Raw genomic sequence first — 23,670 nt, forward strand, 5'->3', positions numbered from 1 at the left:
TCACCCAAAGACTGATTTTGTGTCAGGAAAATTGAAGTTTTTGTATTGGCTTAGTCAGATTACATAACTAAATGTTGTGAGGTCACACGGAGAGGGCCTTGGATGAAAGACGTCCCCTTGGAGACGCTTTGCACGGTGGAGTGGATGAGTATCAACTAAAGAGCCAGAGTGCTGATGGACAGCTGTTGCTGAAATTACAGGATTTGTTTATTTTTCAGATGAACTGACCCCAGCACTATCTTGAACCAAAGCCATAAAACAGAAACGTAGACGCCAGATAAATAATTGTAATAAACTGAAATATGTTCGAGACATGTTTATTTACATTCCACTTTAAATGCGTCTACAATTAACTTTCATCTCGCGAGATCTTTGGTTTGAACTTGTTCTTCGCCGGTCTCCAATGAGTGCAGAGCGCAGCTTCCTCCCGGCTCATCCGACGTGCGTCTGTGGGCAGATGGGAGCAGATGTGAGGGGGACTGCGGCTCCTCGCTATTCTGTCTGACGGGGATCTGCGTCGTCAGCATGTGGTCTTTTCGGAACCGAGCGCGGGCTGTTCGGACGTGGAGACAAAACTTTTTCGCAGTTTCAGCTACTTTGCGCTGCAAAGGGGCTTCGGTAAGAAGAAATGTTTGTGTTAAGCAAAATGTATGCATGTATAACAATGTGTAACTTTGCAAAAATATTTATTTTTTTTTTCTATATAGAAAAATGCATTTTCTGTAAGATGCGTGAGTTCCTACAATGAGCCATGAACATGTCTGTCGTGAGAAAAACCTTTGCGTCTCTGCTGACAGCTGCCCTTCAAAGACTCAAACAAACAAACAGTAGCGCTGCTTCTGCATCATTCCTCGGCTGTTTGTATTCTCATGGGGCCAAGAGGCCCCGTTCTTTTGATTATGTAGTTTATGAGACAGTTTCCTCAGTTCCATGATGTTCTTTTTGCAGTTCTTGGTTCAACATGATGGATGAGAAGGAAGTCTCTTTTTAGCAGTTCAGTGGGAAAAGTTTTTCCTTTGTGCTTTTTGCACAAATTATGGACATAGGAGTCAATATTTTATGTTAGATTTACTAAAACAATATTATTGTCTTTGAGATACTAGCAAGGCCATTGCTACCTCATAAAATGAGGTGAAATGTCCCACAGTTTAGTGCAACAAGGACTTAACTAATAAGATTTCAATAATCCTAATAATAAGTTTGGAAGAAAACACGTCGCGGATTTTTCCTAGCAACTCCTCGCTTGCCATGAATGATGGGGCTTTTAGTGACCCTTTTCTACTATTACCTTGGTGATGTTCATTTCCTGTCAAATATTTTTAACTGCGTTGCTCATTCAGGGAAGACAAGTGCATCAACACAGTTTGGCACGGCTGCTAGGCTCAAACAGGCCGCTGAAAGGTACGTGAAGCACTCAGCGAGCCATCTCACTCTGTCACACAGTACAATGAATCCAACTGACCAGGCCCAATGACCCAAATATTTTTGGCCAGTGCCAGGCATCTGATTATTTCCTAATTTTCTTTGTTCTTTCAGGTTTTGAAAAATTGTTCCCGAAGAGGAAAGAAGGAACTGGCAGCCGAACATCAGCAGAAAGTAAAAGAAGCGGGAAAAAGAAAAACAGTCCTAAGAGAGAGGCATTTCTTGAATTCTTGTGGTTTGCTTTTCTGCAATTTATATTTGGCTTTTGTTATTTAGATAAAAGAAATAGAGAGCAAGACTCACTTCGAACCAAAAGACGCGAAGGGAATGATGGCAGGGGTGAAAGAGGAGGAGGAGAAAATGAGAGATCTCAGTGGTGGAAACGATTCAAGGTGAAGATCTTAGCGTCTCCTTTAGATATGTTGTCAAAATGTTCTGCACATTCTTTAAACATATGAGACTCATTTATCTTGTTTTGTAAAGTTGTATGTGACAGTATAACACTTTAATAGAAAAGAAAGATTGGATAAGAAAAGCACAAGAATGTCTTTTTTTATTTTCAAATGAGAAAATAATAATTAAAAAAGCTGCCAAGGTGACGATGTTTTCTAATTATGCAGTTTATTTGCTATAAAGCAATATTTAAAACGAGACTCAATTGACTGTATTTGTTAAAGAACTTTACTGGCCTATAGCTAATCAATGAACTTTTTTTATCCAATAAATTGTTAATGAAAGATTATTCTAATTTACTAAGTAGGGACAGGCTTTGTTGTCTTCTACCACAATGTGAAAAAAATAGGAAGTTTGTGTCCAAAAGTTGAGCATTTTATGGATAAACAAAACAATAAAAGGTTTATAATTTTTTTTAATCGCTTTATTCCATAGATCAGAGACTCAAAGCATTTTATGTTGCGTTCAGAACCACTGGGCCTGTAAGGCTTCACACTGGGTCCAACATGGTTTCAATTAGAAATGTTCCAAAGTTGTTGAAATTCACATTGTTTTCTTGTAATAGTGACACGTTTTGTTCAGCTAAAGATTAGGATCTGTTTGTGGATGCAAGTAAAAACGGAGTTTAAGCATTTAAAATGAAAAGGTGATTTACTGCTCTTATGGATATGGAGGGATTTTTAATATTTAATACTCAAAGTGTTTGGGGTGGGCTGTGGTGTCGCAGGGGTTAAGCACAACCCACATATAGAGGCCTTAGTCCTCCACGCAGCTGTTGCAGGTTCGATTCCCGGCCTTGGTGACCTTTGCTGCATGTCTTCCCCCTTCTCTCATTACCCACTTTCCTGTCAATTAACTATCAAATAAAGGCCACTAGAGCCAAAAAAATCTAAAAAAATAAAAAAAATACTCAAAGTGTAGGTATAAAAAAAAATTGCTACACTGTAAAAAAAAGAAAGTAAGTCTCTAATTTATGGTAAAATACCAGCAGCTGTTGTTGCCAGAATTTAGAGACGTTTTTTTTTTTTTTGTTTTATATTGTATAGGAAATGTAGAAGTCAGAATTAATATATTTATACATATTTCACACAATTATACAGTATAATTATGTTGTTCAGAAATGACAAAACCCTTAGGCTGTAGTAACATGATATTGTTGATGTCATGCTTCAGGCTAGGAAGGTGAAATAATGGTTGAACTTTAAGGTTTTAACCTTTTTCGCCTGCTCTGTGGTGGAAGGTTTTAGCTTTAATTTGGGCTTCATTTGGTTTAATATTTAAAACTTAACGTAACAGTGGCCAGAAGCTGATTCATCTGTTCTCGTTTCAATATTTCCTCTTCCTCCAGAAAGATTTTCCCTTAGATGAAAGGACTGTGCAGAACTTTGCTTTCGCCGCTGCGGGCATGACCGCAGCCTTCTTGTACTTCCACTTCAGGGAAACTGGAGTCCAGATCTCCTGGAAGGATTTCGTTCTGTATCTGAGCAAAGGCTTGGTAGGTTTAGTTGAGTGCCGCTCCTGGAGTCTTTCTCAGCTAATCTCCTTTCATCGATGGTGCAAACAGATCGTTTTCTTCACACAGGTTGGTCATGTAGCGGTGGTCAATAAACAGTATGTCAAAGTGTTTCCCGCCGATGGAGTGAACTCATCAGAAGTGGTTAGTAAGATAATAATTCTGCGCCGTGTCCCGATTCTCTTCAGAAAGGGGCCGCTTCTTACGTCGTTTTTCTGGTTTTGTGTTTCAGGATTATTTGTGGTTTAACATTGGCAGTGTGGCCTCATTTGAACACAAGTTGGAGATGGTTCAGGAGGAAATGGGCCTGGACTCCACACAGAAAGTACCCGTCCTCTATACCAGTGAAAGCGACGGGTGAGAGTCTTTCCTCAAGCTGAAGCAACATGTAAATTAGATTTTCTTCTCCAGCTTCTGTCCTAACGTCATCTTTCTTTTCATTCATCCTCAGGACGATGGTTTTAAGTGTTCTCCCTACACTCCTCCTGGCTGGCTTCTTGCTATTTGCGACGCGACAGGGGCCCATGGCCGGAGCCCACGGCGGCAGTTTGAAAGGAAATCCATTCAGCATGAAAGCATCTAAAGCAAAGATAATTAAAGACTTTGGAAATGTTTGCTTTAGGGATGTGGCAGGCTGTGAAGAGGCCAAACTAGAGATCTTGGAGTTTGTGAGTTTTCTGAAAAACCCAAATCAGTACCGGGATTTGGGAGCCAAGATCCCAAAGGTAAATCTGTGTGTGTTTGATTGCATCTCAGATTTCTTCTGTCACAATTAGTTTGACGTGCTACTCACATGCGATGTGTCTCGTCTTTCCAGGGTGCGCTGCTATCTGGGTCCCCTGGAACCGGGAAGACGTTGCTGGCGAAGGCCACGGCAGGGGAGGCCGACGTTCCCTTCATCACAGTCAATGGCTCCGAGTTTCAGGAAGTTTTTGCTGGGGTGGGCCCTGCGAGGGTCAGTCCTCCATTCTCACAAACTGCTTAAAAAATTATCTGTCCGTGTTGCAAATCGCTTACAATCTGGTCTTTCGTCAGATAAGAGACCTGTTTGCCACGGCTCGCAAGATGGCGCCCTGCATCGTTTTTATCGATGAGATCGACGCGGTCGGCAGGAAAAGAGGCAGCGGGAGCTTTGGCTGGCAGAGCGAGCAGGAAAACACTCTGAACCAGTTGCTTGTGGAGATGGATGGTGAGCGTTTAAGCACATTCATTTTTCCCAGTTCCTTATGCTACATTTTAAAAACCCCAGGCCTGTTTGTACGACTGCAGGATTCAACAGCAGCACCAACATTGTCGTGCTAGCCGGCACCAATCGAGCTGATATCCTGGATCCGGCTCTGATGAGACCCGGCCGCTTTGATCGTCACATACATTTGGGTGAAGAACAGCACAGACTCTTCTCTGAACTCTTGGGAATCTCATTTCCCTTTCATTTATTCCCTGTCTTGTTGTATAACTTCCTGCTCTTATGTAACAATTTAATTTTAATCGTACTTTATGCAGCATTTTCCTGTTTACTTGATGCTTTTTCGTGCCGTGCCGCTTGAGCGTCGTCATCGTTGTTGCTGTAATTCGACCACAGTCACAAGAACACCCGGGCATAACGTTGTTAGTTTTTTTTTCTAATGGAGATGAGATGCCAAGCTTAGTCTTTGAAGTTTATTAAGTTTGCACATATTTTCTCATCTCTGCTCTCCTCTAATGTCATTTAAGCCACGCTGTGTTTGTCTGGCTGCTTTTATGTTTTGTTCCAGCTAAAATTCAATTTGCTCGTTACAAGCTGTGCAGAGTGGGTCAGACATCTGGTCTACTGCTGACCAAAAAATGATGATAATAGTTGGAAACTGATTCTTTTATAAAAGAATGGTAAGATAACTGGAGACCAACCTTTGGGTTGGGTCTAATGTTAACAGTCAACATTTTGAGTAGCTTGTTTATTACTAATTTGAAGTTGCAGTTAGTTATATATCTTAACTTCTGCAGAACTCTGCAGGCAGTAGATCATGTTAACCTGCAAGATTAATACCTGTTTCGAGATTTCTTTCACCTGTTTCTATTCAGTGGCCTTCTTTGCAGCATTTTTATTTTCTTGAATAAATTAATGCTTTACAAAGAATGTGTTTTATCAGCTTGCAAAGAAATAAAAAATCCCTTATGTGACTTAGTGTTGCTTTGTCAAAAAAAAAAAAAATCCCAAAAAGTTTGTAGTTGTAACATCACAAATCCTTTAAATTCAAGGAGCAGACACTGCTATTCGCGATACTTTACATATAAAGTTTCCCCTTAAGGTCTTTTTTTATTTTTTAATTTATAGCTTGTAAGTTATTTAGGCAGTTGAATATAATTTCAATGTAAGCTCACCTTTTTACACCTTTGTATCACTACTGTTTGAGTTTATTTAGATGTTCGGACGACAGTTTCCTCCTCCAGCAAATTAACTTGATATTCCAGTAGAAATGTACCGTAAAATTCATGCCGTGCTTGTTTTCTCTTTACTGCAGGCCTGCCTGATATAAAAGGCAGAGCATCCATCTTTAAAGTGCACCTGAGACCTCTGAAGTTGGAGCCTTGTTTAAACCTAGAAGCTTTGTCCAGGAAGTTAGCTGCACAGACTCCGGGTTTCACGGGTAAGAATGGAAAGTGTGGCTCATGCATCTGTTGCTGATGCTAATTTCATAGCTTAACTTGCCAAAAAAAAAGCTGAACGTTTTGCTGCAAAGGCTGGAATAAAACTATTTAGTCCCAGCTTGCAAGCTTTTCGTTCAGGCGTTACACTTCAGTTTCACTAGAAGCATTGTGGCCGTTTCTCATAGGGGCTGAAATTGCGAATGTTTGTAATGAAGCTGCGCTGAGAGCTGCCCGTCACGTCAGCCAGTGCATCAGTGCTGAGCACTTTAAGCAGGCTGTGGAGAGGGTCATTGGAGGTAAGTCAACCAAAAACTAACATGAATCATTTTATTAAGCAACAATGTTCATTATTTTGTTGTCGAAGTTAAACTCTTTTGTAAAAAAAAAAAAAAAATGCATTTGATATCTAAATGAAAGCATCTCTTAATAAAGTATTGATTATTTAATGTCATCACTTTTTCACGACTGGATTATTTGCTTTCATAGTGAATGTTTCTGTGTGGATTCACCCTCCAGATGTTAACAGCGTCACGTTTTCTTACGTCACTTATTCAAGTCATTTTTTGACGTGAATACATAAATGTAGGCTGTAGCTCTATTTTTAAACAATGTAATGAAATTAGGCATTTCATGCAACAATTTTGGAATATTTTTCGCTGAGTGCTGATTCTTCAAGGCGTCTTCTTCCATCTGAGGTCTGGATAAAAACACTCAGCCGTTACAGCTTCTAGAAAAGACAACCGTGGCATATCACAGGGCTGGTCACGCCGTAGCAGGATGGTTCCTGGAGCATGCAGAACCGCTGCTTAAGGTATTCCCTTGGACCCGGTCCGGATAATCCAATAAGCTCCCGGTAATTACATTTATCTATCTGATTTGGAAGATTTTTGCTTTACGTTGCCGTCAGGTTTCCATTGCTCCTCGAGGGAGAGGTTTGGGTTATGCACAGCATTTGTCTAAGGAGCTGCACCTGCTGAACCAGGATCAGCTGTTCGACAGGATGTGTGTGATGTTAGGAGGTCGCGTGGCCGAGCAGGTTTTTTTTCGACGAGTCAGCACCGGGTCCCAGGACGACCTCAGGAAAGTCACACAGACGGCGTACGAGCAGGTAGTCAACTCAACTGACAATCAGGACCGCCGCCGAGATTTAAACTAGGATTTTTAAGTCAAACCTTCACTCTGTAAGTGAACATTTCTGTTTGTTTCTTCAGGTTGTTCAATTTGGAATGAACAAGGCTGTGGGTCACGTTTCTTTCGACCTCCACCTTCAGCAAAACGCCGTCACAGAGAAGCCCTACAGCGAGTCAGCGGCGCAGCTCATAGATCAGGAGGTCCGCTCGCTTGTAGACGTCGCCTTCCAGCGAACGCTCCAGCTTGTTGTCGACAAGAAGGAGATGGTGGAAAAGGTGCGACGTGTTGATCTGCTGTGCGCTATGCAGGCTTTCAAATTTTAAAGAACGCACTTCTTTTGTTTTTGTTTTTTTACAGGTGGCGAAGCATCTCCTAGAAAAAGAGATTCTGGACAGAACGGACATGGTGGAGCTTCTGGGACCTCGACCTTTTCAAGAGAACGGCTCGTATGAGGAGCTGTGTGAAGCGCTGGAATTTAAAGAGGAAAAACTCCACAGCCTGAAGGACTAAAGTGTGGAGAGGATGATAAACAGAACGAGTCATCTTTTCACACGCTTCATTAACAAATTCACCGCACCTTTCAGAAATATTAATATCCCCTGAACTTAACGTTTTGTCACATTACAACCACATCCATCCATTCATGTTTGGTGGGGATTTATGTTGTACGCCAGTACAAAGCAAGGGAGTTTTTTTCTTTTTTACAAATCTCCTAAAAGGGCTGATGTTTTCACCAAGACTCAGAATTTCCTAGAACCAAATCTACATGAAATATTTGCCTTGTTTGAAAAATATCTCAGTTTCTATGGAAGAGTGGATGTGTAATACTCAGATCTTCTGATAGACTGCTAAATTGAATATGATCTGCCTTTGATTAGCTCATGACTCTGCTTTGATCTAAACCATTTGATCTGAATCATTCCATTCAGCCTCCAGCAGGTTTTCTTCCATGGTTACCCTGGATTTAGCCTCATCCATCCCCCATCAACTCTAACCAGCTGCTTCTGCTGAGAATTTCACCTGCACTTTCTCTCATTAGTTTTCAACAATGTCCTCTGCATGAAGCTGCACCCTGAACGTCACTGAGTTTCTTTTCACAGAAAACTCTTGGACAGGTTGCCATGTAATACTCTTTTTATTTTCAGACACTGGGTTTCTGTGACATGTTTGTAGCTTAACACACTGTTTGATATTCTAACAGCGCGTTAGCCTTCTCCACTACTTTCCCCCAGTTCTGTCTGCTCTATTTCTTGGTCTTCCTGATGCTGTTTTTTTCCATTAATGTTAATGATCTCTGAAGCCTCCATGAAATAGCTGCAGTTTTATAGATATGAAATAATCTCTTGTTTTCAATGGATTATCAGTGAACACAAATGCATGTCACGCGTTTTAGAAACTATAAATTGTTTTTTTCCCCCCATTCAATAATTTAAATTCACTACTTTTTGCTGGTACAACATGTAATATTCCAATAAAGATGAATTTGTGGCTGTAGCCTGACAAAATTCAGCGCGTGTGCAGATTCTCTGTGCACCGTAATGCCCATTAACCCAGTTTTCACTCATTGTAAAATTTTCTGTATGGACAAATGAAAGAAGTCATTACTGTAACTTGATCATCTCTTTCATGAAATCTAGACAAATTCATATCCTTTACCCCATTTTTTTTTTTATCAGGAAATACATTTTGGAAATTAGGATTTTAGATTTGTTTTATTTTGTTTCATGATGTTAAAAAATGTCGTCACTGTGATGCTTTTCATAACTTTAAAGTCAGACAGATGTTTTAGATGCAAATATTTCTTTAACCATTTGTGTGAGCAAGACAAGTTCTTTTAATTCATGGAGACAAAATCACTTTATGACTTTATATTGTTTGTAAATGACATTAGCTCAATGTTAATATTTTCTGTTCCTGTGCAGAACAAATAGGTTTATAACATTTGCTCAAAATTTGCTGAATACGACACTTTTTCTAATGTTTTTTTTTTATTATTAGAAATGAGAATGAATGACATCCATAATTGTTATTTGCAGAAACTGAGGCCAGCATATATTCTGTCTCAGTAGTCTTAAAACATTATTGTCGTAGAAATTGATTTACATTTTTTTTAATTTATCCTGTGGGTAAACCTGTTGCAGACACCAGAATAACTTTAAATTGGCTTCTCTTTGCATTGATACTGATTTTATAAATTTGAATTTACATTTATAAAATCTCCAACAAAAAAGAAAGGTGTTTGCTGGACATGAAAATGACGATACAAAACGTAAAAGGAGCCACAATTTTATTGAATCCTCAACCGTCCTCTGGCATCACATTTGATCCACTGTGCCACAGCATTCACAGTCATTGACACTCCTCCTGCAGGCAGCCTGAACATGTCACAAACCAAGCAATCTGTTATCCACTCACTGACAGTAAAGAAATATCTTGAGTTAATTTTACTATTAAAACAAATGTTGGCACTTTGTTGCGTTTTTTTTTTTTTTTTTTTTTTTTTGGCATCCACACAAATCATAATCTTTGCTTCAAATTTATTTTCATTTCAAGTTCTGCTCATCTGCATCCCGGCAGCATCGACTGTGGCAGCCACACATTTTTCTAAGGGTTGGCGGTTGGAGAGAGGGGATTTATAGCAAATAAATAAAAAGAAATGTGAGTATGGAACAAATTATTGCAAGCTTCTGCTAGTCGGTGTATTTACTTGACTTTACTTGTCTACACCACCTACTATCCTGCAGGGGGCGCTGGCTATACAATTTAGAGAAAGAAGTGCAACTTTTTTATTCAGGCTTTTCGCATTCCAACACACATTTATTTTAATAATGAAGATATTATCCCACATCCTTATTAAGGCTACCTTTGCTAACGCCATAGGCAGCAGGAACCCCTGACGCATTAATAAACACAGTAAGTCTCAATAAGCGCCCGGATTTTTTAAATTTATGTTTCATCTAACCTCTCGAGATCTGCCATCACTGTGGCTTTAAGTTTTGCTGCCAGTCTCATAATGTTGGCCCACCCTGAGGTGCTGTAAGGACAAAGGTGCTGATACTCTGTTGACCTCATACCCTGTCTATCTAAAAAAAAAAGAAAAAAAACAACAATATTTAAATCATCTGGCAGCTCAGAGTGCAATAAGAACCCTCCGCTATAAAAAAAGACACGACGACTGCACAGGTTTGCTTGAGTTAGTGTGAGAAGAGAGCGGGAACAGTGAGATTATTGCACGTCGTCATTATCTTTAGAGCAGAGAGAGCCGAGTTTCCAGAGTTGAGCCTGAACGCGCCAGCACTGCGGGGCATCACGTGCGTGCACAGTGGCAGATGGAGGCGTCTCGGTGGCTTGGTTTCACCACTGTGTCTGTCCAACAGGCTCGTTTCGGGTTGAGCTTTATGGATGCTTCGCTCTCTCCAGCTTCATTAAGGGGTCTGCTGTGTCTGAGTCACTGTGATGCTTCCTCTCACGAGGCAGCTCCACTTTACTGCAGCGCGTCCACGAGGGAGAGCGCATGTAGCCGCTCCTGGGCAGCACGGGCTGGTGGGAACCTGAGGACCAGAAACACATCACTGGAGCTAAAACAGACCAAACAGACGGAGGGTTTTAGAAATGGACGCACATAAATCAGGCTGTTCAGAAACAGTTTAAGGCAATGGAAATAAGAGTGTCAGTGTTTATAATGTTGCGTCCTGCAAAAGTACCCTTGCAGTTATCCCAAGAGCTCATTTATTTCAGTATTTAGTATAGAACAGAATTGTAGCAATATACTATGAAAACTCATCTAACATAAAAAAAAGACCTGAAGGAAATGATCAGTGTTTTGTCGCTTTGCAACCAGGACATTAAATCGCATTTTTTAAAGAATTTTATTGGCCAGCAAAGTAGCACGTCATTGTGAAGTGGAAGGAAAATTATTGTTTTAAATTCAGTCAAACCATTTACCTAATTACCTAATTAAAAAAACAGGACAAACAAACAAAAACAGAATTCACCGGTGTGTAATTCAATCTGAACACCAGCTGTCCTGTGGAGATCTCAAGTTTGTTAGAGACCTATCAGGATCAGTCCTTCTAAACTACAGGGTTTGATGGACAACATTATTAGTAGAGAAAGCCACGATGTCCATGGTAGCTCTGGAGGATCAGCAGAGACCCATGACTCAGGTGGAAGAACTATAGATGGTTGTGCATTTCAAAAATCTGGCCTTCATACAAGAGCTTCAACCAGAAAACCCATGTTAAATCAAAAGCCAAAAACGTATTTTTTCTGACTTGCATGCAAAATGTGGTGCAGATGAAAAAAACAAAACAAAAACACACATCACTGTAAACACATTAGTTTCACCAGCTAAATACAGGACAGTTCTGGAAGAAAAGACTTGAGACATGAGAGAGGAGGGTCACCTCCCAACAGGAAAACAAACACAAACAAATAGCCAGAGCTGTAATACAATGATTTATGTGAAAAAATATTTTTCCACTGGATTGGCCAAGTCAAAACCTATTACTAAATTAAGTCAATGTGTAACAGCTTTGAAATTACAAATTCCCCAACGTCATTCAATCTTACTGAGAACAAGCTATTTTGCAAACTAGAATGTGCTCTAAATGTGAAAAGTTGGTAAATATAAACCCCCAAACTCACTGCATACATCTAAAAAGCCAGATTTCCATTTGTTCATACAAAAACAAAAAGGTAAAAAAATAAATAAAAATCCCAGATTCTTTTAATTAGTTTCCTTCCACTTCACAGTTTAAACTTTACTCTGTCTAAGTCTAGGGCACACCATTCCAATTAAACACGTTAATATTTGTGTCGGAAATGTGACACAAATTCATTGAAGAAACTAACCATCACATAGAATGGACAAGTTAATCTTTCAAAACAGAGTAAAGATATTATTAGCATTCTCTCATCAGACATGGGACAGACTTTAAGCCGTTGGTGTCGTTGCCACTTCATGCCACTTGGTGGTGCTGTTGAACCTTCGTCAATAACATAAGATCAGCCTTAAATGAGCGAAGTAGAGCTCCTGTGCCCTGCACACATCAGCCTAATGTTGGCTCCTGTCTCTTCGAGTTCTCCGCGCAGATATCTCCCCAGAGATACATCGCATCCTGACGTATATTAAAGACCGAGAGGCGACAAAAGAAAGAGAGGGGTTGGAATAAGACAAATATTGATCTCAGATGATTGATTGCCTCTCTGCTGGATTTTAATGAGATGTCAACCTCATGTGAAGCGTCAAGGACTCCGCAGTAATATGTGCCATGAGAGAAACCTCCCTGGTGCATTTACGCCACGAAATAAATGTCTGCAACGCGTGCAAGCTGAATCCTGCCAGTGTAATGCACGCATGGTTGTTTTGTGTGCTCTGTTTGAATCTCTCCTGACAATTGGATTGCAGGAAAACATGAGAAGACAAAATGGAAAAAAAAAAAAAATTATCAACTACAGTAGTTGAGATGTTGTTTCTTTTTCATCCCTTGTTCTTTTGCTTTTGCAGGCGCCAACTTTGTCTAAGCTCCCAGACAGTGCTATAAATATAGATTCCTCTGCTTCAGTCAGTGAGTTTCTGATTCACTTAAGTGTTACCTAATCACAAGATGTCTGCAGTTTCCTCTAATTTGTAAGGTATATCTTATAAAACTACATAAAATTTGGTAGTTCTATGACGACAGCTCAAGATGTCTTGTTCATTTGAAGACCTTATAATAAACCCTTCATCCCTATAAACCGTCAAAGTAATTATGTCTTAAAATCCATATCAACGCTTCCCAAATTCTGCAAAAAACAATTTGTTTTCTTGTTTTTCTTGCACAGCTTAACCAGAGTTTATGAACTAGGGCAAGCAGTTGCTGATAATGATCTGAAAGTAATTAAAGGCCTAGATAAGTGCTAAAGGCAAGCCAGTTTGAGCCGGAACCTGACCTTTTTACATTCAATGGTGCTTTTATAGACAGACTCATGCTTCCCAAAGGAGGAACGGAGCTGGATGGCTGAAGAGAGAAAGCAGCTGTTAAATGTACACTTTGTGGGATCAGACGTAACCTTTCTGTTTGCATTTTAAGCAACTGCGTAAAGACGAGTGTGGCGTCGATGACGGGTCAGGTGATCCAAAATGCAGCAGCAGGAGTTCTAATCAAAACTAAAAGAAGAGCTCGTGTTTTGTTTTTTTCCAGTTTTGGCTTCTCTTCATTGGTTCCCGACCAAAATTGTTGTATTGTGAGATCAGATGATTGTTTCATATTTTTCCAAAAAAGGTAGTTCCTGAGTTTTAAAGAGTAGAATGAGAGGCAGATGTTTTGGTCATTATGTTCCTCCTTGTGTTTATTATCTCACAGATGATGCTACCAGCTCAGAGCTCATCTGCTTCATTTTATTACTCTCCAATAAGAAGCCCTTACCTCTGCGCACTCTCTGCTTCTCTTCAGTAAAATCCTGGACCAACGCTTCTGTGTTTAATTTCTTGTTGTTTGTCTGTGTGTGTCTAAATTTTATGTTGCGTGAAGCTGATTTGAGGCGCAAACGAAGAGCAACCCAACTAAATCCTCATCATTCTTTTGTTCAGATTCTCTAGATTAAAAAGCCTTTAATTGCTCTTTTTTCTGAGCTTTCTTGACCGAACATGCTTTGCTACACGTCCAAACTTACAAAATCTAAATAGGGATTCAGACTGTTGCTTGCCTAAAGGAAGGTGAATATAAAATCAGCCGGCACAAGATTTGAGACCAGGAAGACAAAGTGCAAAAAGGAATTCCTTGCATTCTGGTTGTGCTTAAATGGCTTGAGAAGAAACAGGCTTTGTTTCCAGAAGGGGAAAATCAATTATTTAACAGCCTGCATTTAGCTTGAACTCACTCACCCATCTTCAGCTTCTCTCCCCGCTTTAACCGTTGTCTCAACCCTGATATGTCCTCACTATTTTTCCATTGAGCGATTTTCTCTCGCAGCCCAAGCTTAACGCTCTCTGATCCGAGTTAGAGTGGAAACCTCACAATTCACAAAACGTAGAAGCCAATGTAAAACTGATATTTCATTCACTCGTGTATTTCAGCTGTCAGACAGAATTAATCTTGCATATCGCTGCGTCTTGCTTTTAAATCTCCGTAGCTCTGTGAACGCATCGCATGTTTTGTGAATAGCTGCCTGAAAATCTGATCCGGTTTAGTTTCACAAATTATTTCTGTTTTAAAAGATACAAAACCTTTTTCTCACTGTTTGATTTTAAATCACACCAAACATTTCATATTTTAGGCCTGTTAGCATCAGCAAAATTATTTCTGTCGTCTAAATGCCAAAAATAAAGAAAAAAGGTGTTTTTAGACAACTTTTAATACTTTCTTCAAGGTCAGAGGATTATAAAATGTAAGATTACATTTTCACCAAAACCTGTAACAACTCTGATGATGATACTAAACTTCAAGTTATTTCACAACTCTTGAGTCAACTGGAGGCAACCCTGAGGATGTAATACCTCAAACATTACGTACTTCCTTTTATGATAACTTTGGAAAATCAAATTAAATCAGCCATTTTTCAGAAATGGCGTTGTAGACTTCCAAAAGCTTGGATCATCGTTAGATACAATTTCCACTTGACTAAAAGTGTCACATTCAACTGTTAAAAAAAAAAAAAAAAAAAAAAAAAAAGTAGAAATGTTTCTGTGGCTTAGAGTCCACACTTTCAGAATCTCAAAATGCCCCTGGCGAAACTTGTTCCTCGTTTTTCATCAGTCACGAATACTAAAAGAAGTGTATGTAAACTTCTGATCTTGCAGTCTTCTGGCATTTGGCAAACAGAAACTCTTTTGCTAATCAGGATTTATTAGAACAGAAAACATTTTGTCCAAGTTAAAGTTCAGCAGGAAGAACGAAAAAGGTGGTGTGTATTTCAGCAGTAAATATCTGGTTTCAGCTCAATATACCATCACTTTACTTTGCTTTTTTATGTTTGTAATTCAGATTGTTTTTATAATCTAATCACATGAGTGGAAAACAACATCTGGTTTTGCATTTTAAAAAAACACCCTGATGGAATTGCTAATCTAAAAACAAATTATCTGTTAAAGCCGTGCAGATTTTGATGTGATATTTATTTGTGATTGTTTATCTTGTCTAAAACCCTGTAAAGTCTCACTACACAATTCACCAATTCAATAACAGAAAGGCACAATAACTCCGTAGCAACTCCCTACAATATGTCCAGTCCGAAACGTTTGGTCATCGTCTTGGAACGAACTAAGTTGTTAGTTACGAGTAAGAACTAAAATTCAAAGCAAACGGAGAAGAAAGTAAGTGATGTCAGCTGTTACTTTGATTTCACAAGAAACTCTCCAAATTAATGACGTTGCCCTATAAAAAGTGTAATACCACAAACACGTGTTAGTGTTTTTGTCCACATCTCGTCTGTTGTTTCCTAGTCAGACTGGCATTTAACTCGTTTAATAAAATCTCAGAACATCTGTCAGTAATGTACTCTACACTGTTTTACAAACTTAAAAAAGCGCTGTGTGTGTCTTTGTGCTGCAAACAGCAGCACAATGAGATTAAAATAATAATAATTAAAAAAAAATTTTAGTTTTAGTAATAAACAGGAAGAACAGGGAGAGGGTGGATTTCTTGAAGATGAAGGTGTTTGCATTGTTCAAGGAGAAAATAACAAAAATGCTATTTTTAGCTCTGAGGTGAATGTGAGACAGGAGCCATGAGACTGATTACATAAATCTGTTTGATTCGCCACTTTGCCAGAGCTGAGCAAACACTGCTTCCACATTTCAGTGCCAAGTCTAAGAGTTCAGTCTGAACTTTTCTGCACGTGTATTTCATGCTTTCGTTTGTGCTTCATGCTTTCCCCGTCTCCCTGACTGCTGGTGTGCCATGAAGACGTACGCCCAGTCCTGTCTCTTTCTTCACCAAAAACGGTGAACCATTTTAGAAAGAGGTTCAGCAGCACCATGCCACCACCACGATCCACTGTGAGGTTGAAGTGCTAGTTTTCAACCCTCCTTATGTTTGAGTTGTCCCCTTGTGACAAAAGGCACTTGCCTCTTTTTTCTTTAATCTTTTTCGTCGCCTCTCTTCCACGAAGGCTACACTAATCGTTGTCCTGTGAAGTGATTTTCCCACCTGAGACATAAATCTCTCCTCCAGAGTTCCCATGGACATCCTGGCTGCGTCTCTGACTAATCCTCCCTTTGCCCAGCCTGTCAGGTTTCAGTGTGTGTCTATTTATTGTTAAGGTTTGTTATGTCTTCTAGTTTTCAGATGATGGACTGAACAATGTTCAATGAGATGTTCAAAAGTTTGAGATGTTCTTTTAAAACCCAGTGAAGAGAGAAAATTATCTCTCTTCAGATTTTTAACTAAAAAAACATGTACCCTTTTCCTGGCACTTCATTAATATAAGCTACTTTGTGTTGGTCTAGCTCATAAAACACCTATAAAAGTTTATGGAAACGTTGCAGTGAATTAATGAGTTTTAAGCCACTCTGAAACAAATTGTGAAATAAATAAATAAAGAAATAAAAGTCTCACCACAAATATGAATGCTCTATCTGTGACGCAGAGGGTCTCATGACCTTTGAGCTCATTATTGCTCAGCAGGGTTTTTTGGATCCTGTTGCGATAATCATTTGAAACTCTGTAACTCGCTGAAACACACAGACTCATTTGCAAATGGTTGGCTCAGCTCTATTGTGAGATTGCTCAGACACATTAGTCCATATTTCTCATTCAATGTTAGCGATTCTTTACATTTCTCTTGTTTTTTTTTTTTTGCCATCTATTGAATACTGTGCCAGGCAGAGTTATGTCTGATAGAGCTCTGTTTTTTTTATTTTTCTGGATGGAGGAGAACGATTGAACTGTTGTGTTTTTATCTTTTCAGAGCGAGAACTGCTACATAAGCAATAATTGTAAATCTCTTTCCTTTACTCCCTTCCTTTACGTTTACTGTGGCACAGGTCTTACCTGCTGGGGACTCTCTGTGGTTTTCCTCGTCAGAATCAGCGAAGACTTCGGCCAGTTCTTGGTCAGACATGTCTGTCAGCTCAGTCAGGTCCAACAGGTCAAAGTGGACCTCCAGAGACGACACGCTGCTCAGAGGTTCTGTGGACAAAAACCAGGATGCTCTCAGTGAGGAGGAAGGGATTAAAATTATGTTAGTTGTGCACATTATTATTAAGGATTTTTTTTCAGTTTTTTTTTTAATATTTCTAGTTTGGTCAGTGATCACTGCTGTTCACTGAATGCATTTGTTTAAGCTTAACGCCTGTGTGTGTGTGTGTGTGTGTGTGTGTGTGTGTGTGTGCGTGTGTGTGTGTGTGTGTGTGTGTGTGTGACACTGTAGACTGGAAGGAGATGAAAATAGCCACTTCTTTACCACCCCACTATATCGTTTTTCTCCCCTACGCTGCACCTGTTCATTTTATTACCAACGCTTGTTCTTCAGCAGGTCAAACGCTCTGCTGCTGCATGCAGCAGGGCCATATTTACATGTAGCATGCATTAAAGTGTGTGACTCAGCACTCCAACCAGGCATCCAGGGGAGCTGAATTGGTAATGCACTGAGGCAAGGGTAAAATTTAATCGGAAGCGCAAGGAATTCGTATACGCAGTACGGCAGGAGTCTAAAAGCATTTGCTATTCTCTCCATCGTTAAAGTGAGAAGCTCAAAAAGTGTGCACACTGCAATACAAAGGCAGATTTTGATACAATGATTAATCACTTTGCAAACTTATACTACCTACACATACATCTTGCGAAATTCCACTAGAAACAAATTTATGGGAGGAAGAGATATAAACATCTAAACAGCTGCAATAACCTGACTGAGTGAGTGCGCCCACCTTCAAAACAGTTTATTTTTGTAAGGTTTTGTTTGGCAGAGCCAATGCACAAACATAGAGCGTTATCTAGTCCAGAGGACTCCCAAAGCACTTCGCACTACACCCAGTAATTCACACATTCACACACACGCCGGTGGGGGTGAGCTAGACTGTAGCCACAGCTGCCCTGGGGCAGACTGACAGACGCAAGGCTGCCATACAATCTGACCACCACAGCAGGCGAGGTGGGTGAAGGGTCTTACCCAAGGACAAAGCGACTGAGACAACTATTCGGCTGTCCAAAGCAGCTGATTTGACCTGGGACCACCTTCAAGGCGTGGCTATTTCTCCTCGACGATGCAGAATCCAAGTTACCAAGCTCCTGCCTCATAAAGCAGCCCTCCCCGCATCTCCCTCACTCAACTCCTTCAGACTAGCCAGCAACAACTAGCAAACACCTGGTGGAACTGCGCAACAACTGAAGGAAACAAAGTTACATAAATATGCTACAGAGTGGCACTATGTTCCTTTAAAATACTTAATACTGCCTCTTTAAAGGAAATGATCAAAGCACAAACATTAAAGGAAACCAAAAACCGAACACCAAAGGATCAGAACAGTTGAACGATCCTTCGTTTCGTTTCTCTACTTTGCAAAATTAACCTAAAATTAAAAAGTAACCTCAGAGCCGAATACAGCCACCGCCATATTTCACTGTGAGTTCAACTTTAAAAGGTGTTAACCAGGCATGGATGTTTTCTTCAGAAGAACAGTCTTCCAATCCAGGTTAGGGAACTAGGAGATTGCTGTCACGTGTACCGACGCTCGGCACAAATTCCCGCAGGACCTTCTGTGTTGCTATCAGTCTCTTGGTAGCCACTGTGATCAATTTCCATCTTTTATGCTTAGGACTTTTTGAACAATGTCTAGAACCTCCAACGTTTCTGTGGTTCCGAGTTTTCTCCCGTTATTGACGGTTGTTGTTTTGCCCTGGACTCTCTCCAGACTAACACCGTACAATAATATCCTTTTCCCCAGATTATGACATCTCTTCAAACTGTGGCTGTAGTAGAAGAATGCAAATGTGCAAATGTGAGGAATATCTGACTGGAAGGAATATCTATTATATTTAATTAGTTTTCCTAACTAATGGCAGGCATTAACTCAAGAACCTGACTGTTGAAACCGACTTTAAAAGTACTTTTGCACTCAGGTTATTGCACCTTTTATTTCATTACATGTTTTTAAATTAATAGGAATCCACTTTTAAAATGATTTTTTATTGTCTCATGACTTGACATCTCAAGAACATGACATTTTAACAACATATGTTGTTTTTTTTAAAGCCTAAATCTAGATGTGAAAGAGAAGCAGATGAACGTGTGATTTCCTCATAAATTAGTTGACAACAGTTTACGCTGCAAAGTCTAAACAATGGCTCTTGGGTCAGACGTTGAGAGGAGAACAAAAGGAGAATGGCAGGCTGAAAACTGCTATTATCCCGTCTGTATGCCGCTTCCAAGGCTGCTTCATGTTGAAGAGGCAGAGCCAAATCTCCTGCTGCTTTCTTTGTCTGCTGTACCTCATTTCCTCCATCCTACTCCAAACAGACCCAATATTGATTCATAGAGGAGTATCCATCATGCTGAAATAGTAGCAATGAATAATTTGTCAAATATATTAAGAACATTCAACACAGGGTGTGGCGGGAAACATGTGGGATTGAAACAAGGAGGCTGTAAAAATGAGAGAATATAGCTAACAGACAGATTTTATCATTTCCAATTATGTCTGAGAATTTCAAGGAATACATTTTTTATTTAGTTCACTGAAAGAGGCTTGTTAGCAGTTACCTTTATGAACATCTTTTTTCGGGGGTAAGTGGAAACTAGAGGCAATGCAACATGAAGAGAATTGTGGGGGAGGAGATGAAAAGAGAAGCGGGAGAGGAAGGATGATGGGGGAAAGTAGGGAGAGTTGAAGCTACAGGAGAGATGATAAATGCAAAACAATAACGGAGGAGGAAAAAAAAAAAGACATGAGTATAAGACATAACGTGGTAAAAATGTTCCTTATTATTGCAACATAATTCCCAATCAGCTACGCTTCCTTTTCAGACGGGTTTTTTTTTTCTCCTCATGTTTTTTTGCATCCTCCATGCCCTCTTGCTTCTTAAATTATTGATCAGTGTGATTTCACTCCCAGGCAGGCACTGAAACAACTGTTTCATCTCAAAAGATGATCAGAGAGCCTCTGAGACATGAGTGGGGAGGACTACTAAATCCTGCCGAGACACGCCTTAGCTGAAGCCGAAAAAACTGGAAGGATTTTTTTTTGCCTAAAGCACATGTAAATGAATCTCTCTGCATGCAAAATGATGGATTTGCCTTCACAATTCAATAAAAAGAGCAGGACAGACAACTAATAGACAGAGGTGGAGTCTTTAAAAAAAATAAGAATGCAGGGTTTAAATAATACAATGAATGTTGCAGTTAAAGGAAACTATTGTTTTATATTGTTATATTTTTGTTATATACCAGCAGTTTTTTCTGCTGGTATATAACAAAAAGATTTCACGCAGTACTTTAGTTGAGTGTTTTTGTTATTGATTTATTTCTTGCTGCCATATATGTTGGCATATCTAAAAAAATCATTTATTCTGTCAAAATTTAAGAAATGATGTGCATTTTGTGAAATATCAATCTTTGTCATGAATTTCTACTGTTGATTGTTTACATGCTGCTGGTTTGTCTGTTACACGTCTTTCATGTACTGAGATGAAGGATGTGCCGCTGCACTTTTGTCATGGTCTCCGTGTGCCACATGTTATTTTACACACCAAACTATATTTTATGACCACTCTAAATGTCTAGGGTTGAAAGTTTAATGATCTAAATTCCACCGCAACTGGTCAAATAATTTTTAGCTGCATTTGTCAGAAAAAAGGTCCAAACCTTTGTCCTTTTAGCCTCTCCAAGAATTCAATAAATTGAGTTAGTCTTCCTTAGGGCAGACAGAGATTCTGCGTAACCACAGCATGAGGTTGAGTAACATTGTTTTAGGGTCTAGGCAGTTAAAACTTCCTATAGTTTATGTAAATTTGTGGTGGTACATACAGGTATGGTTTCGATTTGAAGATATGAAAGTATTTTACAAGCCAAAAAGAAAAAAACTGTAACAGAGTGGAGTTTAGCTCGATATTACTTATACTTAGACGTGGGTCACTTTGATCTCAATGTATATCAATTTTATTTTTAAGTAAAATTGGTTTCAAAACTGAAAGAAATGTACCACAGAGTTCTGACAATTGAAAGCATTCAACTAGCTGAAAGAGCGATACGATACTTTGCCTCGGTTTAACAGAAGACAAATGTGGCTATTACACAGTTTCATGTGTAGAGTTTGGAAATTAAATAAATGCCACCCATCATTCGTAGGAAGGTAAAGCTGTTTAAAAAGTTCAGTTAGGAAGCTACAACTGGTATTTCTGTTTTGCAGTCCACTTAAGCTAATCCCATTTTGTTAACACGATTATATGTGCAATTAGCTGCTAATTGGCTTTTGTCTTAAGGGTCCATGGATAAAAAAAAACAATAGTTTCCTTTAACTGCAACATTGTATTATTTAATTGTCCCTGTAAATAAAAACAATTTTGTTTCTTCTAGGATTTCAATGTCCTTGTCTTGAAAACTTTGACAGTTTGGGCCCAAAAATAAATAATGCAAAAATCTCAGCAACCATTACATTTGACCTTTTCTTTAAAAACAGGAAATCTTGTCATCTCTTCTGTTTTGTACTGGAGTACTTCCTATATTAATCAGAAAATAACCTCAACACCACAAGCATCTCAGACACATTAAGCATGAAACATGTTGATAATCTTTTGCTTCATTTAAAGTTTTAATTAGATCTTATTAAGATAATTTAAGATATTATCATTAATATCTTGCACTTAAACCAAAATTCTGGTCGTTTTTTTTTTTTCCTGAAGCATCCTCCTCTCACTGATTCCCGTCTCAGCATATTATCTGACCTGCCAGGTAGCAAGGCTGGTTAATGTCCCACTTTCAATCCCAGAGACCTGTTTAGTTAGTGAAGCAGATAAAAGTGGCCTTGTTGTCATTTATGTCGCTTCTGCATTCTCAGTTGCTGTGCTTCAGCGGCCGTGAGGTTTGGTGGCACATATACACAAGCCTCTGTGCGACACAATGAGTCCTTTCAGATGAAACTGTGTCACAGCAGTCTGGTGGAGCAGAATACTTAAAGGAGACAGAGACGGTTAAGACGGGTTAAAAATTTAGAATTAGTGCATGCTGGATGTGATCTAAATCAACATATTTTTTTTTTTTTATCATCATTAACAATGAAAGCGCCTTTTCGCTTTTTTCCTTGAGAAGCGTGGTAGCTAATCTGTCAGAAATTTTCACTTTTAAAAGTTCAAAGGTTTCCTTTCTGGTGAAGCGATATTCTCAAATGTTTTATAGCCTCATATCTCCTTGTCTTTATCCATTTTTATTTAACACTTACGTCTCTTCTCGCTGATGTGCAGCAGGCTGGCAGTGTGGCCCGACAGGCTGCCCTCTGCCTCCCCTGACGGGAGCTGGAACAGCTCCTTGGATAAATCCCCTGAGCTGGACGGCTTCAGCAGCTTCTGGATGTCTTTGTTGGGCTCTATCGTCACATGTTCCCAGAAACAGAAAGAAAGAAAGAAAGAAAGAAAGAAGGAAAGAAAGAAAGAAAGAAAGAAAGAAAGAAAGAAAGAAAGAAAGAAAGAAAGAAAGAAAGAAAGAAAGAAAGAGATAGAAAGAAAGGGAGTGGAGGAAAAAAAGTTATTGATCCAAGGATTTTTGTCATTAAAAAAAAAAAACATTTTAGGGAATTAGATTTTTTTTTCTATATGTTTGATCTCCATTTAAAAATCAGGAACAAAAGGTTCTGAATCTCAGAACAGAGTGTCAGCTTGACACAGAAAGGACCGAATGATAGCAGAGGAATAAAAGCACCTAAGAAAAGTGGGAATGAGATGAATGACTTGACATAAGGTAGGAAGGCAGGAAAGGTAGGGTGGAGGGAAAAAAAGGTAGGAAATTAAAACAGAGGACCAAGACAGAAAGATTGACACATTCAGACATTCATAGAGAACAAAAAAAAATGCTTCATACTCTGTTTTAGTTTTCCATATTTATCAAGACTTAGAAAACTTTTTAAAATGCTTTTCGAGTTTGTGTATTACTTTGTTAGACATATTCTGCACTGAAAAACATCTGTGTTCGTCAATCGTTTTTGTTAAATTCGCTTATGTGATTGATTTTTCATACTTACAACTTCTAGTCAGGTTTATGAATCAGAATTGCAGGTTTAATCCACGGATCATATTAACTTATACTTGACATGTTCACATGCTTGAAAAAAGACGTGAGCATCTTTTTTGTTAGAACCTTTAAATGGTTTTTCCCAATATAAACTTTTGTTTTTAATTTTATTTAAAGAAACCCAGTGATCATGACCCTGCTGATAAGTGTTTACCTTTCCACTTTGGTCCAAAGTCCTTAAAGTTTCAGGCTTGTTGGTAAGCGATGTCATAAAAAAGCAACATTTCTTCGTGTTGTGGGGTGAAACGGCAGCTCTATCTGACACAGCAGTGCACAGACACACGACGCAGAAAGTACAACAACGAGGTGAAGACACACAC

General features: G+C 39.2%; 2 protein-coding genes across 2 annotated transcripts in view; one reads left to right on the forward strand and one right to left on the reverse strand.

Moving 5' to 3' along the window:
• The first annotated feature begins 164 nt into the window (after positions 1-164).
• On the forward strand, positions 165-9,615 carry LOC106924090 (mitochondrial inner membrane m-AAA protease component AFG3L1-like). The gene is made up of 17 exons (XM_014997616.2): positions 165-618; positions 1,341-1,401; positions 1,537-1,596; positions 1,699-1,814; positions 3,224-3,370; positions 3,458-3,532; positions 3,621-3,745; positions 3,840-4,113; positions 4,206-4,343; positions 4,424-4,577; positions 4,658-4,765; positions 5,890-6,015; positions 6,202-6,312; positions 6,712-6,827; positions 6,924-7,124; positions 7,228-7,422; positions 7,505-9,615. The coding sequence occupies exons 1-17, from the start codon at positions 526-528 to the stop codon at positions 7,655-7,657; spliced, it is 2,253 nt and encodes a 750-aa protein (XP_014853102.2). The 5' UTR covers positions 165-525; the 3' UTR covers positions 7,658-9,615.
• The window catches only part of dbndd1 (dysbindin domain containing 1), a 19,699-nt gene continuing 5,446 nt past the window's right edge, over positions 9,418-23,670 (reverse strand). The window contains exons 2-4 of the mRNA XM_014991474.2: positions 22,506-22,649; positions 17,122-17,259; positions 9,418-10,698 (exon numbers count right to left, since the gene is read on the reverse strand). Of these exons, the coding sequence (XP_014846960.1) occupies positions 10,544-10,698; positions 17,122-17,259; positions 22,506-22,649 (437 nt within the window). The 3' untranslated portion in view covers positions 9,418-10,543. The remainder of the gene's footprint in view (positions 10,699-17,121; positions 17,260-22,505; positions 22,650-23,670) is intronic.

Source organism: Poecilia mexicana, unplaced genomic scaffold (assembly GCF_051168715.1).
Source record: "Poecilia mexicana isolate PSO_F unplaced genomic scaffold, ASM5116871v1 scaffold_3, whole genome shotgun sequence".
NCBI lineage: Eukaryota > Metazoa > Chordata > Actinopteri > Cyprinodontiformes > Poeciliidae > Poecilia > Poecilia mexicana.

What these genes read in the sequence shown, in the direction of transcription:
- LOC106924090 (XM_014997616.2), top strand. Translation starts at nt 526, where the DNA reads ATGTGGTCTTTTCGGAACCGAGCGCGGGCTGTTCGGACGTGGAGACAA. An exon ending in TGCGCTGCAAAGGGGCTTCG is followed by an intron (nt 619 to 1,340) that starts GTAAGAAGAAAT and finishes TTGCTCATTCAG; the next exon opens with GGAAGACAAGTGCATCAACA. An exon ending in TATACCAGTGAAAGCGACGG is followed by an intron (nt 3,746 to 3,839) that starts GTGAGAGTCTTT and finishes ATTCATCCTCAG; the next exon opens with GACGATGGTTTTAAGTGTTC.